Raw genomic sequence first — 18776 nt, forward strand, 5'->3', positions numbered from 1 at the left:
CATAAGTTTTTTTATGGAACACAGATAATATGTTATTGGAATGATTGTTATTATTTTTAGGAAAAAGGAAATTCTATGTGTATATTTGAAGATATTTTGTATTACTTGTAACATCTAAACAATTTATTTATTTTTCAGATTATGGAACTTCATGAAGCTTGCCAGATTCATCAAGGTTTGCTTCATGAGAGAACCAATTCTCTACACGATATGAAAGCCATTGTTAAGACTTGGAGAAATCGGTTACCTATCATAGCTGATGATCTAAGTCATTGGAGTGATGTATTTACATGGAGACAACATCATTACCAATTCATTACATCGCATTATGATTCGCAGCACGATCAGGGAACAACTCATAGCACATTTGGTGTGCATGCTTCTGCGCAAGTGAGAATCTCAAATTTTTTATGTAGTTATATATTAGTAATAAGAAACAAATTATTATAAATAGTTTGCTTTTTATTTTATTATAGGGTATTCTTTTTTAAATTTGATATTTCCTTGTCCACAATTCGTTTCAATCTAAAAAAAAAATTTGTAAGTAATGAGATCAAGAAAAAATAGTAAGTATATATGTATATATAGTTGACCGTAAAAATAGATATATAGGAAGATGGTCAGGGTTGCGGTCACAAGTGAAACGAAAATAGTTGTAAACTATTTGACTCAAGAATGAACAACCTAAATAAATTGAGCTCTATAGCTGTTACATTGATTTTTCTGGATACATGTTAGTACCACTAAAAACTAAAACACTACTTATATTAATTGTACAATGTTGTTGGTAAATTGTAGGGAGATACCGGGTGGTGTCAATAAAGGTACTAAATAGTAAAAAAAAAGCTATTTAATAGTTATCAATGTTTTGCCCAACTTTCAGGGCTCCGTCAGGGCTAAATGAATACAAGATGAAAACATAGTAAGCTTAAAAATTAAAATACGTATACAAAGAAAGTAAGATATTATATAAAACAAATTTTTGTTTTTAAAGAAAGAGACAATTTAAGAAAATATAAATGTGATTGCGTGATAGAATACATACTCTAGTTCTATATTTAGCATTCTATCACATAGCTATATCTATTATTAATTAGTTTCCTATACATCTATCTTTATATTTCCTTATCTTTAATCGTCTCTTTCTTTAAAAAAAAATGTTTTAATATAATTTCTTACTTTGACGAAGACCTGCAAAGTGGGGTGAAAGATTGGTTACCATTAAATAGTCTTTTTACTATTTTGGTACCTTTATTGATCATCTCCCTGACTATCTTCCTATAATCTACTTCATACGGTCAACTTTAATCTTCCAATATCTTAAAAATTATTTGTAAGGCATCTTTTTTTCAAGTACAGGTGGCCCTTAATTTTCACACAATTCGCTATGTCACACATTTATAAAGATTAAAAATGTGTTTAATCCTCTGCAATCGGATGTCCCTCTCAGGGAACAGTTGATCGCAGAGGATTACAATGTTGTTCGGATCAAGAGAACAAATCAGTTTCAGTCTTGTATTAGGATGTGCGTCAACTTGTTGTGTGTCTTGCTAATTTATTTGTTTAAGTTAAAACATTGTGTCTTTATAAAGTGATAAACATGAGTCAGAAATGGAAAAACTGCAATGTTGTTACAAGCAAAAAAGAAATTTAGGACTCATAAACTACATATGATTGAGACAAAGATGGAAATAATAAAGCGTTATGAAAACAGTGAATATTTTGCTTCAATCAGACATTTATATGGTGTAAACAGATCTATGATGTGTTCAATTTTGAAAAAATGAGTAAAATTAAGGAATAGACCGATGCAGATAAAGTTGCTGCAAAAGAATTTTTTTCCTTACTATCCAAAATTATTGAAGATGGAGAATATTCTCCTAGTGAAATATTTAATGTAGATGAGACGGCTCTATTTTGGAAAAAAATGCCTAATTGTACATTTTTATCGAAAGGAGAACCAGTTGCTCCTGGGCATAAGCCTTTCAAAAACTGATTGACATTACTGACAAATTGTTGACTATCATGGAAGAAAGTGATCCGAATGGAGAACATATATCTCAAATACATAGGGCAATTGAGAAAGACACAGCATGTTATAGATACCTTTATCAAGAAAAGAAAAAAGTGGGTGGTATTCAACTAATTCTTGACATCTTCCTAAAGGAAAAACCCGAAAGCACTTAACACGCCTTTTTAACTTTATTATTTATTCGTATTGATAAATAAATACTTTTAAAACAGTTTTTTTTTTTACATTCCTCTACTTTCCAATATTCAACATTTGCACACACTTTCAGGAATGAATTATGTGTGAAAGTCGATGGCCTACTGTAACTTTCTTTTTTTGTATAAATTTTTTTTTTTTTATGTAATTCCTGTCATTGTTATAGATTTACTTTTTATTTCCTGATATCTTTATATTGAATGGTTTCCTAATTAGATTAATCTTTACTTAAGATCAAAATATTTTTTATTTATTTATTGTTTTATTTTCAGGCTATCATACATTTTGGAAAAATAGGAAGAAAACATAATTTAACAGGTGTCTGTTTAGATTCTCTATCACGTATATATACCATACCTTTTGTACCTATAGTGGACTGTTTTCAAAAAATACGACAGCAAGTCAAATGCTACATCCAAATGGCACAGTTGACTGGAAACAAAGAACTGCAGGAAGGATTGGAGGTAGTAGAATCGACGAATCTTAAATACTTTTCCAAAGAAATGACTTCAGAATTTTATGCTCTTAAAGGAATGCTCTTAGCACAGATTGGTAAGAAAAACTGTTCTAAATATAAAATATAAATAAATTATTTAATTAATTTCATTTAAATATTATTATTCTTTTTAGGACGTCATGATGATGCCAATAAGGCCTTTTCTGCAGCTGTACAATTCCATGATACGCTCGTTAAAGCTTGGGCCTTATGGGGCGACTTTATCGAGACTCAGTTTACTAAATCAAGCTCTCCAGACATTAATGCTGGAATAAATGCAATAACATGTTTTCTGCATGCCTGTCGTCATCAAAATGAGTCTAAATCTAGAAAGTACCTGGCTAAGGTAAAGTGATATTTCAACCTTTTAATGTTATTCAGTTTTGTGATAAGAATGCTGGTGTGTCACTTGCTATTTCAATCTCTTTTTGAAAAAATAGGTTCAGAAAATTGAAATAAAATGAAAAATAATTTATTATTCTGGGACTAAGTCCCTTTAGAACAATTATAAGGTTATACAATATTTTGACCAAAAACAGTGTGGCTGCACTTAATTATAACTTATATTATAATTGCATATCAATAAGTTTTGGTGGTAAAGAAAAAAAGTAAATAACTAAATACATAAAAACAAAACAAAAAGGTAGTCACAATATTTAATAATAACAAATGCTGATGTTCAATGTTTATGTTATTTATACTATTATAATATTGGTTCAGTTTGGAGAAGCAAAAGGTGGTTAAAAAGAAGGGTTTTAAGCAAGGAAAGGGTTGAGATATGATGTATCATTGGGGGAATGGAGTTCCAGTGAAAGGTTGTTGTTGTTTATTGGCGCGACAGACTGTGGAGGTCCAAGGCCTCGCGCTATGTACTTAAGAAATACATCGCGCATTTATTGACGTGGTTTTCATTGGGTGGGTCCGTCACTCCCACGCCTATTTTTGTGAGTGCCACCCATTGGCTGACGGGCTTCACAAATGCCAGGGGGAGAGGGGAGATTATGAGTGAGTATTCCAGTGAAAGGTCGCTCGGCTAAAAAAGGATTTGTCAAATGCAGCAGTTCGGTGAGATGGAAGGTAGATGTCAGATAAACGGGACCTGATAGTATAGGATTGGCCTGAGAATTTTAAATCCAGGTTTTGTAGGATACAGGAAGGGTGCTAACTACTAATTATTTGGAATAGAAAGGAAGTTAAGAAGTACTGGCATTAGATATAAAAATATATACATATATTTTTGTCTTCTAACAATTATCAGGGAATCCCAAACTTGTACTATTTGACTAAAGATTGTTTGACTGATCTAACTCATTGGTTCTCTTATTGTCTTTTTCAAACCAATACTAAAGATTTCTGTGTCATTTGCAATTATTATTGTGTCTATACACAAGGACATAGTTTATTAGTTTTATCTAGCTAGTAAAAATACTCTTCCATGGTTTCCTCATCCGATGTTTCAGTTAGAGCATGGTAGCTAAACAGCGTACAATTAAAATATTTTCTTTTTAACCTGATTTATTCAGGAGCTTATAGGCATTAAGTAATAAAATTGTCATTTAGAAAATATGCTACTGTCCAATTTTGAGGTCTGGGAAAGGGGTGTCTAGACAAATCTCAGGATAGGTTATCCTGCAGGTTACTATGCCAGATGTTCAAGATTTATTCCACGGGTCTGCCACGAAATACATTTCAACCTGCCTGGGGCAAATTCTAACCAACACTTCTTCTGATGCAATGCTGCTATGGCATGGTCTAGTTTTAATAACAGAAATTATGGCAAGACTTGTTTGAGTCACTGTCAAGGTAAGAATTACTCACAAAACTAAAGTGAGGTTTAAAATGTTGGATCTAAAGAAAGATAACTTGATTAGAAAATTCAGACATACAACATTGACCTGTGCCTCTGTAATTACAATTAATATAATTGCATGATCTTTAATTTAATATGTTAAAGCGTGTTAAATGGAAAAAGTTATGTTAACTGGAGAAATATTTCCTTATTTTATAATGTTAAAACGATATAACATGGTTAATAGTCTGTTAAATGGAGAATGATGTCATGAAACACAACAGACCAGTTGAGCTCTACACCATTTTGTTTGTTGTCGTGATAGGTTATTTGCTCATAGTTTGTGATTTGATTGTCTTAGTATTGTGTTAGACATTTTTAAACAATGAACCCCGTGGCCAAAATTCTACGTTATATTTACTTTAGGCATATATTAATAAATTACTTTAATCAAAACATAGAAGTAAACAATAATAAGAAATTTTGGAAGGAAAGGTTACTAAACAAGTTGCTCACAAAATCCGCTAGGGGCTCTTATGTATTTAACATGACTTTAAATAGGGCTGATATTCTAGCACAATCCTATACTTATAACATTTAACATAGTAAAACATTTTACATTTAACACAATATCATGAATACCACTTATGTGCATTCAATTTTAACAAAAAATATCCTGAAATCATTCACTGAATTCACACCGTTTTCCCATTTCAGAAACTTTATAAATATTGCTCAATTAAACTATCTGTCTTCCCGGTTAAAAGCAACTATTTCAAAAGTGATATAGGACCGTTGCTCTCTTGAGGTCGTTGTGGGGCGGGTCTGGCCAAGAAGGATTGGCTTTTTTTGTTATGATCTTCTCTTGTGAGAATGTAACATGTCATATTTGACCAGCTTATTCACTATAATTGTCTGTTTAAAAAATCAGTTAAATAAGGCTACCATAGAGGGCAGGAGAGGAGGGTTTCAAGCTGTTTTCCAATTTCAAATGCTTTTTAAATATTGCTCGATTAAACTATCTCAAGTCTTCTCTTCCCGGTTTAAGCAAATATTTCAAAAGTGATATAGGACCATCTTTTGATGGGGGACCCTGTGGGTCTTTTTCCAACTGTTTTGTAGTATTTTTACACCTTTATTAGATAAAAGAAATAGGCTTTTGGGTGTGGAATCACGTTTCGCATTTAAAATTCATAACGAGTAAAGCAAATTATGGTCATCTACCATCTAACACTATAAACTGTTTCATCTGGTTATAATAAATTCTATTTATAATCTTACTTTTACTTATATTTTATAATAAATTAATTTTCTTTTCTATTGTACTTGGCTTTGATCCTCTGTCTAGTCACTCTGATGAAGGTATGAAATTCTGGCCAAAACGTTGGTACTAAGAAATAACTTTTTGCTTATTTGTGTTCTTCACTGACCGCATTCCCCATCATCTTCTCCTTTCATGTATAATCCACAGTCAACTGTCAACTCGTCAATATGAATTTTCTTTTCGTTTATTTTCTAAAAAAGGAAAACAAAATGTATTTTTGCTCTTTGAAAGTATAAGTGATAATTTTTTCGTTAAGGGATACTTAGCATTACAAAAATTATAGAAATAAATAGATATAGAAAGTTTTGGAAACTCAACTATACCATCATGTACATATACCCAATATGTACATACATACAACCAAATATGTAGTTGGAATGCCACCTGTTCAGTGGCTTCCATGGATTCCTCAGTTACTAACTGGTATTGTGTTATTGTTCTCCTGGATTTATTTTTAATGTTTGATATCTATTCAAAATTAATGCCTAAATAAATTTACTATTCAAAATATCGACTAATTATTTTCTAAGCTAGCTTCATTGATATTTACCATAATTATTTGATTTTTAGGTACTGTGGCTACTAACTTATGATGATTCAAAATTTTCATTGACTGAAGCAGTAGAAAAATATGTAGTTGGAGTGCCACCTGTTCAGTGGCTTCCATGGATTCCTCAGTTACTAACTGGATTGATGCGGAGTGAAGGAAAGTTTCTGTTGAATCTTCTAAGCCAGGTATTGATAAAGATTATATTTGTATATTCGATTATGTAGAACTTTTACAATAATATGTGAATTCTAATTTTTTTTTTTTAAAGGTCGGTCGCATGTTCCCACAAGCTGTATATTTTCCTATTCGGACACTTTACTTAACATTGAAAATTGAACAAATGGAGCGTTATAAAAGTGCTACAGAAGCTGGAAAACAGGTATCATATTCACTATAAAATTTATTTATATTGTAGAATCTTAATTTTTAATCAAGTGTATTTTGACATATTTATGAAAAATCTGGTCCAGTGCGTGCATCACACAACTTTCACTTACATTAAAGGTATTTTAGAGGAAGATTTTTTGAAAATTCTGCATTTAAGCACTGTTCACCGATTCACCGAGTCTAATCAAAATCATTAGAGCTGTTTTTATGAAAATTGAACAAAATGTGAAAAAGCTATTCTATAAATTGGCACTTCCAGCTAGTCAAATTTTAATAGAAAAGTTACTGTAACATCCCAGACGTACACATGTTCTGAATATTTAGTTTCAGCTTCATACGACTTTTAGTTTTTGAGCTAGATTGACTAGGTACATCCAGAAACCCGAACCATTTTGCGAAACTTGGTTATTTGGACTCAAGGGTCCATGAAACATGTATTTTCATCAAAACTGGAATTTGAAATTGGAAAGTTGAAAAAATTACTCGATTACTTTTTTTTTTGTATCTGTTTTATTGAGTGAAATAGTTAATGTTTTACTTTAAATTGATTACTGATTTTGATTTATTATTATTTTTTTCAGAACAACCAAACAAAACCTTCCGAGCAAATACAAGGTAAGATATTATTTTAAAATTTATATTCTTATCTCACATTGGTTCTTTGGCCTAGCTAAAGAAAGATTTACGATAAACTCTATCAAATCGATCGAATCTGAAAGATTTTGTTGATGTTATGATGTCAGTGCTCTTAGTATTCTCAGGAGTTTTAACATTTTATCTGAACAAGCCCAATATTGGAGGATTAGAGTGTTTAGATACTGCCACAAAAAATATATTTTTTTATAATTCATCATTATTATTCACAATTGTTCAATATTTATAGCGTTGGTAGGGGTGTCTTTTCAGAAGAATATAACCCCCCCCCCCCATAATCAATTATTAAACAGAAAAAAATGTAACTGTTATATTAACCATGAAAGGCCCAGCAGGCTGATCTGGTATCAAATAAAATACTATTATTCAAATTATTCTTTAATTTAATTTAGATGACTGATTGCTAATTTATCAAGTGTTTGTCTTACTCATTGGCTTACAGCAAAAAGTATAATTGTTTGGTATAAGAGTCTTCAAATATTATCGGAATTAAATTTCAGCTAGGCATAAAATTAATCTTTTTCTAAAGAATATCTTTGATTAGATTGAGGAACTTCATAAACATTCTAAAAATTAAAAAGGTTTAATTTGACTATGACAGTATAATTGACAGTTTAAGTTGCATGTTAGCTCTAGTATACATACATTTTCATGATGTAGACCAGTGGTTCCGAAAGTGGGTGACATGACATCCTTGGATTCCCCAAACGTATATTAGCGGTGCTGCAAGTGAATGCCTTTCTCAAACTTTTACAAAAAAAAAAAAAATTAAATTTAAATAGCCAATACACAATGTATTCCATCATTTATTTTTGGCTGTTTTTTATTTTTCTGCACATTCTACTGCTCTAAGTATGATTGTACCACAATTTGTTTTAGCTTGTCAAGGGCATCACAAAATTTGTTTAGCTCGACAAAAGTTCTGCTAAATTTTTGTACCCCGAAGAAAGTGGCCACAGCAAAAAAAGTTTGGAACAACTGCTTTAGACAGTGCATCGTCCTTTTATAATGACAATGGAATCGAAAATGATTATTAAATGAGTAGTTTTATTTTGGAAGATTCAAAAACTAGTTTAATTTATTATTGATCTTAGAAAATTGTAGGAAGATGATCTGGGTGGCAGTCCAGAAAAGTACAAAAATATTATTATTTCTTTCCTTATTGGTCATAAGGGCTTAGGTCAAAAATATGAATTTTCAGGAGAGCAAAAACAAAGTTCAAAACATTATCTAAAATCTAATTATTGTTGTATTTTGTAATTGTTATTTTTATAAAACAATATAGTAGTAAGTCTATCTGAAGCATAAAGACCTTATTTCCAACCGGTAGCTCTGATTTGGTGCTATAGTATGACATAATCTCATGTAAAAATTGATAATGTAACATAATATGTTATATTATCAATTTTTAAAACCACATGTTGGTTGCAACATGTACTTTATTTTATTTTATTTTTTAGATTAAGCTGTTTAGTTTTGTGTGCAAAGTAACTGATTATGTGTTCATTATGTATGGTCTAAAGGTACAAAACTATTTTTGGACCGTACGCGGCCCTTATATATGAAAATAAATAATATTTTTTTACCTTGACTCCCTCCCTATAATTTATTACATACGATCAACTATTAATATTTTGATCTTAAAAATCTTTTTATTATATTATTCAGGTGGCTCTACGGAAAGCACTGGTCAGCAGCTCCGTGCCACCTCATCTATGTGGAGATGTTCAAGAATTATGCAGATGCAGCGGGATATTCATCCAACGGTGATCTCTTCATTGGAGGGATTCGTAGATCAGGTAAAATAATCCATCTCAGATTAGTATTAAATTGTGTTAATTTTATTTATTTAATCAGGTTTTTGCAAATACTTGTTATGCTTACTAAACAGATGCTAGATTTTTATGCAATAAAAAATCCTACTTAAATATAACAAAAAATAATGTGATTATTATTTATCCAAGTAATTTTTTGATCTAGGATGAGTAAAGATGTTAAAAGTACACATTTGTCGTTTTATTCTGAGTTAACATTAATCATCAAATACAGTTTGATATTCATCTTAGTAAAGTATATGCTTTTGTGACTTATCAGTTAAAACTTTTTTTTCTACTTCAACTAAAGTGAACATAGCTGGTTATTTATCTTTTTTTTCTCTTTCTCCACCATGTACTTCATATTTGTACTTTTTTCGAAACGTCGGGCTGTTAAAAAAAATAAAATGTGTTGAGACTAAAATGGATATAAATTAAATTATTTATTTAAACAAAATTAACTAGTCTCAAGAAAGTGTTTAAAATTATAAATATAATAATAAATTTACATAATCTTTATTATTTAACCTTGAAATATATTTACATATTGTTGAAATAAATAAATTTTGTCCAATTTTAGTCCCAAAACAAATTATATTTCTTTATAAGTCCGACGTTTCGGCCATCCTCAAGGACAATGTTAATACAATTTTAGAACCAAATTAATTTTAAAAAACTTTATGCAGGTCATTAATTTCAGTCCACAATTAACCAATTTTTTTCAATTCTTTAGATTAAATTAAAAATCAAAACTTTTAATTTAATATGAAGAATTGACAAAATAGGGTAATTGTGGACTGAAATTACCTGTGCCTGTGCAGAATAGCCTGCAAAAAGTTTTTTAAAAATAGATGTGGTTCTGAAATTGTATTAAGATTGTCCTTATGGATGGCCGAATAGGCTGAAACATCGGACTTATAAAAAAATATAATTTATTTTGGGACTAAAATTAGATAAAATTTATTTATTTAAACCATAATAACCAGCCTCAAGAAAGTTTAAAGATTACATAATTTACATATATAATGAAAAAATACAAATTAGTAATATAGAAATTAATTTAGTTACTCCTAAATGCACTGATTTGAAAATTTATTTTGACAATACATTTTTTCTTATACTGAAGTCGTTGGTGGTTCAACCATTCGACGTCTTGCTGCCCAATATAAATTCAATTTTTTTTTAAATGCTCATTGGCAATTTTTTTTTATAAATACCGTCGGAGAGGGGCATATCTTAAGGTGGTCTCCATCGATTGTGCCTTGTTTGAACAGTACGCATGTAAGATTCTGTGCAAGCCTATCTTGTGAAAATGATTCTATAGATAGTTGTGGCCAGTCATGAGGTGGAAGCAGGCTACTGCATCTCTTCTTGGGAGGTTAACTGGGATTGGGTTTTCTATTAGACATTTATATCTTTTCTGCTCCTTAACTCTGATCATTATCATTCTTTTTATTGAATCATTAGATCTTGGATGGACTGGTTTGACAATAATATTGATTAGACCATTGCTGAGAAATCAGTTTGAAGCAACAAATACTAAATAATGAGTTTTGTTTCTGCAATAATCATTCATGAGAGGTCAAATTGAATCTTGTAAAACTATTTTTTCCCATTCTTTCACTTTTACAAGCTGCTCAAAATTGTATGTGACAGTTGATTGGTTTACATTAAGTTCTCTTTTACTTAATGTGAGGTCAGCAATTACTATTGATCTACCATTATTAACTACATTAAGTCCTTCCTTCTCTTTTTGCTCAGCTCCATTAATATTGCATACATGAGATTCATTTAGGCTGAATTTTGTTTTTTATTTATTTACTGAAATTATGTATTATATAAAAATGCATTTAGTAAATGTGATGTGCGTTCTATTACAATGGCATGATAAAGACTGTGGAGAAACTATTCATTGTTAGCGCTAAAATAAAGTATCTGCATTAGAAGGTCCCAAGGCTATCTTCTTTTCAGACAATTCAGAGGAACGTCAAGAATAGGCAAGGTTAGAAACTACTGGATTTGGGTGGTAAATGAGTTTATTATGGAAGAATTGATATCTAGTTTAGGCTAGATCGGCTATGTATGGAACTGTCAGATCTTTATGGATGGTTTTATTTGTGACAAAATAAGGAGCTTTGAGGATTTCATGAAGGATTTTGGTTTGTAAGGACTGAGTGGAGGAATTCGATGGTTTAGTGGAGCTCCAAAGCTCAACTCCGTATGTCCAGATAGGCCTTATTATAGTCATGTATATCAGTCTTAGGCTGTTTGTCTAGTAAGTGCTGTAATAGTCTAAATTGACGTGTAGTTTCCTGTCTTTTCAGTCACATATAAAAATTCCAAGTTAGTTGTTTGACCAGATTTAGCTAAAGGTGGACTAAATTAAAGAATACTGTAGGGCAGTCCATAGGAGGCTGAATTTAAATTCAGTAAAGTATATCTTTCGAAAGAATCACTTTCATATGGCTTTTGTACAGACTAAAAGAAGAAATAAAATAAAATATAGAGGGTTAGTTAAATATGCTACAAAAGGAATATAAACATTATTGTTTACTATCTAGTCAGCAGGTTATTTTTCATCGAGTTCAACAAAACCAGGAAATGCCATTGCAATCTGCTAGCACTGCAATTATATTCCAGTCATTTTGTGGTGGTTAAATTTATAAGAAGAATATTTCTATTTTTGAATTATTAAAAAATAATTTTCTTTTTTTTAGGTGGTTTGGTTTCGAGAAAGCTGGCATGAGGAAGTTCTTAGACAGCTTAGGCAAGGTCTTGCTAAGTGTTATGTTATAGCATTTGAAAACAGAGGTGCTGTTTCAGAAGCAACTATCACTCCTCATACTCTTCACTTTGTCAAGAAGCTAGTATCGACCTTTGGTATTGGGATAGGTAATAATTATTTTAGAAATTATCTGCTTTAATGAAAATAAATATTATAGTGACAGTTGTTTAATATGATAATATTTTTAACAGAAAACATTGGCAGCTCAGTTAATTCAACATTAAGCAGCTCAGCGTCAGAAATCATTGCAAGAAGAGCTGAAGTAACAATTCAAGATCCAGTTTTCCAAAAAATCAAAGTTCAGTTTAGTGCTGACTTTGATTTCAGTGTACCTGGTGCTATGAAACTTCAAAATTTTATTAGTAGAATGAAAAAATGGATTAAAATTCTTGAGGCTGAAACAAAACTTATGTCTAAGTAAGTTGTTATCTCTCATTACATTTTATTTTGCAGCAGTTCAATTGATTAGTTTTAGTATGCTATTAGCAATATTTGAAATTAGGGGGATTTTAATTTATTAGACTGTGCGGTAACAGCCAGAGCTATCTTGATAAACTATTTATAACCTCCTCTACCATGGAAGCAGTGCTGATAATGCAGGGATTTGAGATATTTTTCACCTTTGATGGTAATTTGGGGTTAAATGGCTCTAAATTATATGTAGAATGCTAGTGAAGTACCTTACTAGTCCATGTCCATAATAGTCTAGTTTTTCTAGTTAATCCCTAGACACTTTCTTAAAACTTTGTCACTTTTTCTGTGGCCAAAAAGTTATTGTTTTTCTTTAGATATTAAACTTTATAATATAGGCTTACTCAGACTATTTGGGGCTTAGAACATATTTATCTGTGCAGTAGTTCACTGCAAGGTGTTACATGTAAAGGCATATACATGAGATAGTTTCTTCTGTGATATAACTTGTACTATCAACTATCATGCCAGAGTTAGTGCGACAGTACAATCATAACTGTAAAAATCATAGTAGCAGTTATAACAACATGACTGATTCCTGTGACTGTGATGATAAGTGCGTAATTATGGCGGGTATTTGTCGGGTAAAATGTGTATTTTCAAAGCTCTGTGTGGATAATTGTTGGAAGAATCGGTTACACTGCTTGAAAGTTTGAGTCTGTAAGTTGTACTATAATGTGTAATTAAGAATTGGTTCCTAAAGATGACGTTTTAGCAGAAATGTTGTACATTTTTATTAATTTATATTGGTGAAATATTTTTGCCTTTAGAATTATTAGGTTGATTGGAACTGATGATACTTACTTAGAAGTAACTAAAAAAAGTAAAAACAATTTAAATTGTTCGCTATGAGGTTTAAGTCGTTAGAATTGATGTGTTTTATTTGAACTTTTCATGCTTTCTAGAACTTATTCTATCAAATTTATTTGTTATAAATGGAACTTTTATAAATTACTGTGGAGCTGTGATAATCTCAAATGATTGGGTCCAAATCCATTTCGGTTTAATTGCTGAATTTATCAGAACCATTTTTAAAACAAATTTAAATTTACTTTATTAGGTTTGTTGGAACACAATCAAATCTTGGGTTGGAATAAGCGATAAGAAAGTGGAAGACTGACTTGTAGAGTAGTGTAAGTTGTTCAGAGTCAGGAGGTGCAAGCAGTCTTGTACTGATACAAAAACTCTTAAAAATATTTCTGGTTGCGAGTATGCAAATGAAAATGATGTGTATGAGTGGTTTCTAGCTAATAATCAGGACCTTTAGATTTTTGATATTCTGCAGATCTCTGAAATGGCTTCGAAAGAACCTGTCAATGTCTCGATGACTTTGACATATGCATTATTATTTTTAGGGCATAATTAGAATTTGATCTGCGCAAACTTATTTTTTACATATTTGTATTATTGACTGTATTAACTATTAGAAAACAATCGAAACTGTGAAACTCTACATTTCTGTGATATTAATTAATCATAAGCTGCTGGTACTTTACTTTATAATGTATAATAATAAATATTTATTTTTTAGATCATTCCTGATAGAAGAAAAATGTCGATTTTTAAGCAACTTTAGTTTACAAACAGCTGAAATTGAACTGCCTGGAGAGTTTCTGCTCCCAAAGGTAGTTAGTGTCTTTTATAAAATTTATAGTAGTGTCTTTTATAAAATTTATAGTAATGATCTTTTATAAAATTTATAGTAGTGACTTCAGAAGTACATATTCTTGTTTTTATTAATGTTTACAGCATTCTCACTACTACGTAAGAATAGCACGATTCATGCCAAGAGTCGAGATTGTACAGAAACATAACACAGCAGCAAGGAGGTTGTTTATAAGAGGCCATAACGGAAAAATATATCCCTATTTGGTTGTTAATGATTCTGGCCTTGGCGATGCAAGAAGAGAAGAACGAGTGTTGCAGCTGTTACGAATGCTGAACCATTATCTTGGAAAACAGAAGGTATCATATCAAATTTGTATTGTTTTTCAGAAATTTTATTTATTATTATAATTTTGAACTTATTTCACATACACATTTACATATTACCTACTTTATATTATGTTATGTACTTTACATTCATATTTCAGTAAAAAAACTGGAAAACGTGTTTTATAAAATCTAAAGATGGTGTATGAATAGGAGAGTTTTACTACAAAGAGTTTTTTCTCTCTTGATCTTTTTCCTAAATATATAAAAAAACTTACTTTTTTTTAGAAAACCCCGTAGGCAAATGACACTTTTGTTTTCGAATAAAAGTGCACATGTTTAAAGGACATTTTTAACTTCCTGATCTATAGGCAAGTTATTTTTATCACCGTGGAAATTTTTACAGTTTCAATACCGGCTAATCTAATTCATATGAAAGTGTTTATAATATATTTTACTGGAATTAGAAATATATAATACCTATTGTACAAATCATTTGATTTTGTAAAACTAACGTTATTAATAGTAGAAATATGTATAAAAAAAAAAAAATTAAAACAAATTAAAAATTATGAAGAATATGGGTCAAAAGAGAACAAAAATAGTTAACAGCTATTTATTTTGCCAATGTTTCGTCCCACTTTCTAATCAAAGTCTCGATACCTCTAAACTTGAACAGCCCCGATGAAGCTCTACCAATTGGGGTGAAACGTTGACAAAATAAATAGTTGTCGGCTATTTTTGTTCTCTTTTGACTGCACCCCTGACCATGTTCTTCATAATTTGAAATGATACGGCTAAATTATTTATATTTATAGAAAACAAATTAAAAGTTCCTTATACCCTGTAATACAAATACCCATAAATATATTGCCAATACTGAACGGTAACCGGTATGGTATAGTGGAGGAGGATATGTTTCAAGGTTGTAACAAAGTTTCTTTGTAAAAAAAAAAATATGTAATAAAATCAATGCAATGTGAGATATTTTTAACAATATTAATGATTATTATCAAGTAATGTTTCAAAGAATTTTTTTTTTAATGTCTTTTGGTTCATGGCTATGTGGCAATAAGACTTGTTTGTTTATAAACATTTAGATATTTGTTTGCTTTGTAACTTCTAAATAAATAAATATCATTCTAATAATACAATACATTGTATAAACATGACTAATGAAACCATGAATAAAATTCTTTTATTTTTAAATAGTACAGTTATCAAAATTCAAAATACAGCATTAATATATTTAAACATAGATGTTTTTGTTTTATAAATTATTATAAATATTCTATAACAACTTTAGTTTGTTAAATTAATCTTTTATATTAAATAGCTTTTATGAGATAAATATTTAATGTTTAAATAGAATAAATTGTATCTTTTAAATCATTTAAGTCTCAAACACTCTTTCTTAATATTTTAATTATCCATGTTGGACATTTAAAATATTAATAAATATTATGAATGGAATATGGTGCGGGTGCCGTAAAAAAAAACTCAAATAGTAAATGGGTATACTATTTGAGTATTTTTTCTACTGTACCCGGATTCTATTCCATTCATCTATACACACGGTCAATCAACAATCTTCCATTAATAAATATTGTGTGAAACCTAAATGGGTACAATTTATCTTATTTAAACTATAAAACCAGTCTTGAAGAAGTATTACAATTATATTTAATATTTAGAAAAGGTATAGATTTATTTAGTATTGAGTTATATTACTTATGAAAGTACAATTGTCCGAATAACCTTTCTTCTACTGTCTAAGTTGACTTTTCATGTTTTTTAAACTGACTTTCATGTTTAGTTGACTTTTCTAATTAAAAATCATCGTTTTTGTTCCAGGATTGTGAAATGAAATAATTTTTTAGCAATTTGTTATTATTAATGTTTCAGGAGACTTCGAGAAGATTTTTACATATAACAGTCCCTCGAGTTGTCGCTGTTTCTCCACAAATGCGGCTTGTCGAAGATAACCCTGCTTCAATATCCCTCCTTGATGTTTATAAATCATCCTGTCATATGCTTAATATTGAACATGATGCTCCAATCACAAAATATTATGATCGCCTAGCATCTGTCCAGGTAAAAATTTTCTACTTATAATAATTTCAGATTTATATCACAGAAATATATCTTCAGTTTAAGATTATTTTATTTCTTTAAAAATGTTTTATTATTATCTGTAAAAGTTAAATTTGATATTGATATATAGGGTGTTTTTTTAAGCCCGATAGAACTTGAAATTGTAAAAAATAACACAAAAAATTAAATTGTAATCAAAATTTTTTTTTTATTCGAAAGATCAATACGTGACATTAACATTTGAAAATGATTTCGGGCATATGGGCACCGCGGCTGTTCTTGACGAAGCGCATTCTGGACGTCCAATTTTGGGCCACTTTTTCGAGCACTGCTGGCCGTATGTCACGAATAACACGAACAATGCTGGCCTCCAAGGCGTCAATTGTTGCTGGTTTATCAGCATAAACCAGTGACTTCACGTAGCCCCACAGGAAATAATCGAGAGGTGTCAAATCGCACGACCATATGCGGCAATTTTGCTTATTAACAAACCCGTTAAGCCAAAAATGCGCCTCATCGCTGAACACAATTTTACAGAATGCGCTTCGTCAAGAACAGCCGCGGTGCCCATATGCCCGAAATCATTTTCAAATGTTAATGTCACGTATTGATCTTTCGAATAAAAAAAAAATTTTGATTACAATTTAATTTTTTGTGTTATTTTTTACAATTTCAAGTTCTATCGGGCTTAAAAAAACACCCATTAGTTGAATTAAGATTGATATTATTGTATAAACTATATAACTCATATCAACTTTAAAACTCAGATATTATTTATCTTATTTTTTTCTGTTTCAAAATTTAAATTGTTCTATCAGAAATATGATAACTGTCAAATACTGTATGAATATATGTAAAAATTATTTCTTGACCGCACCCGGACCATATTCCTTTCATCTTTACACACGGTCAATCAATAATCTTCCAGTAAAAATTATTTATTGTGGCCAATTCTTAAATATTAATTTTTAGTAAATAACTCATCTTAAAAAAAAAAAAATAATAATAATAGCTGTTCTTGGGTTAGTTAAAATCATTATCAAGCCAAACTTGAACACAAAATCTACTAATAAAATTTTAATTTACAATTTTTGTATCCATTATGATGCCATGACAATGAGGCCGTTAAAAACAACAATATAATAGTTGTTATTTAAATATTCAGATGACTTCAGAAAATCATTTAATATTTAATTACAATCTAATCATTAATTGTATTCCATTATGATAATGATAATTAATCATAATAAAATGCAAATACATTTAATATATCAAATCACTAAGATATTTATATATACGGTATAGACATATATTTCTTTTCTGGCCGACTGCATAGTATGATGAAGTAATGGTGCTGATAGACAAAAATTATTAATTAGTTGATATTTCCAAATAAACCTTTTTATCTATCGATTTTAACTTAGAACAATCTAATAATGTTGTAGTAATGCATAGTTAACATGGAGCTATAGTAATATTGTATGCAATATATATTAATAATAACATAAATATAATTTGAACTCAGTAATAACTTAGTAATTATGAATTATAATGTTATGATCTAATATTTTACAGTATTTTATGAATTATTTACATAACAAGTTTCTGGGTGAGATAACAGATGAAGCATTGTCATAATATTTTTATTTGGAAAAGAGAAAAAATCTATTGAATCAGAAAATTTTATATTTATTATTTATTACTATTCTATGCATAGTAAAGTACATCTTGAAATATATTTTAGTCTCGAGGAATGCAAGCAAGCCACCAAATTCTTAAAGATATTTTGAAGGATGTTCAAACTGCAATGATTCCCCGAACGCTCCTTAAGGATTGGGCTCTTCGGACATATCCTTCCCCTACAGATTTCTGGACGTTTAGAAAAATGGTAATGTGTATTGTGGTTACTTAAACTATATTTTTATTTATTTCTGGATAGTTTTCAATATTTTTTTTTTTTTTTAGTTATTATTGTAGTTAGTGGTTTTTGCAAGGATATCTCTCTATTTAAATTTGTCACCTCCAAACAGTAACATTCTTTGGGATTATAATTCTTATTTTTTAGTAGTCATTTTGTTAATTAATTTGTTTAACATATTTAGGTTTACTTCATACAGCTGGAAGAGTAGATTCTGAATGGAGTCAGGAATTATTATGCAAATCAGTCATAAAGTATAATTCTACTCGCACAGATCACTTTTGCATTGGCACTTGAATTTCTTACTTTAGGGTTGTTTACTGCTTCAATATAAT

General features: G+C 30.0%; 1 protein-coding gene across 1 annotated transcript in view; it reads left to right on the forward strand.

Moving 5' to 3' along the window:
• The window catches only part of Nipped-A (Transcription-associated protein Nipped-A), an 89820-nt gene that overhangs the window by 63860 nt on the left and 7184 nt on the right, over positions 1-18776 (forward strand). The window contains exons 48-60 of the mRNA XM_014429166.3: positions 139-390; positions 2500-2779; positions 2858-3069; positions 6407-6571; positions 6655-6765; positions 7355-7388; positions 9096-9226; positions 11959-12133; positions 12218-12443; positions 14029-14122; positions 14247-14462; positions 16335-16523; positions 18268-18411. Of these exons, the coding sequence (XP_014284652.1) occupies positions 139-390; positions 2500-2779; positions 2858-3069; positions 6407-6571; positions 6655-6765; positions 7355-7388; positions 9096-9226; positions 11959-12133; positions 12218-12443; positions 14029-14122; positions 14247-14462; positions 16335-16523; positions 18268-18411 (2229 nt within the window). The remainder of the gene's footprint in view (positions 1-138; positions 391-2499; positions 2780-2857; positions 3070-6406; positions 6572-6654; positions 6766-7354; positions 7389-9095; positions 9227-11958; positions 12134-12217; positions 12444-14028; positions 14123-14246; positions 14463-16334; positions 16524-18267; positions 18412-18776) is intronic.

The sequence above is a fragment of the Halyomorpha halys genome, unplaced genomic scaffold (genome assembly GCF_000696795.3).
Source record: "Halyomorpha halys isolate HHAL.00 unplaced genomic scaffold, Hhal_1.1 Scaffold770.1, whole genome shotgun sequence".
Taxonomy (NCBI): domain Eukaryota; kingdom Metazoa; phylum Arthropoda; class Insecta; order Hemiptera; family Pentatomidae; genus Halyomorpha; species Halyomorpha halys.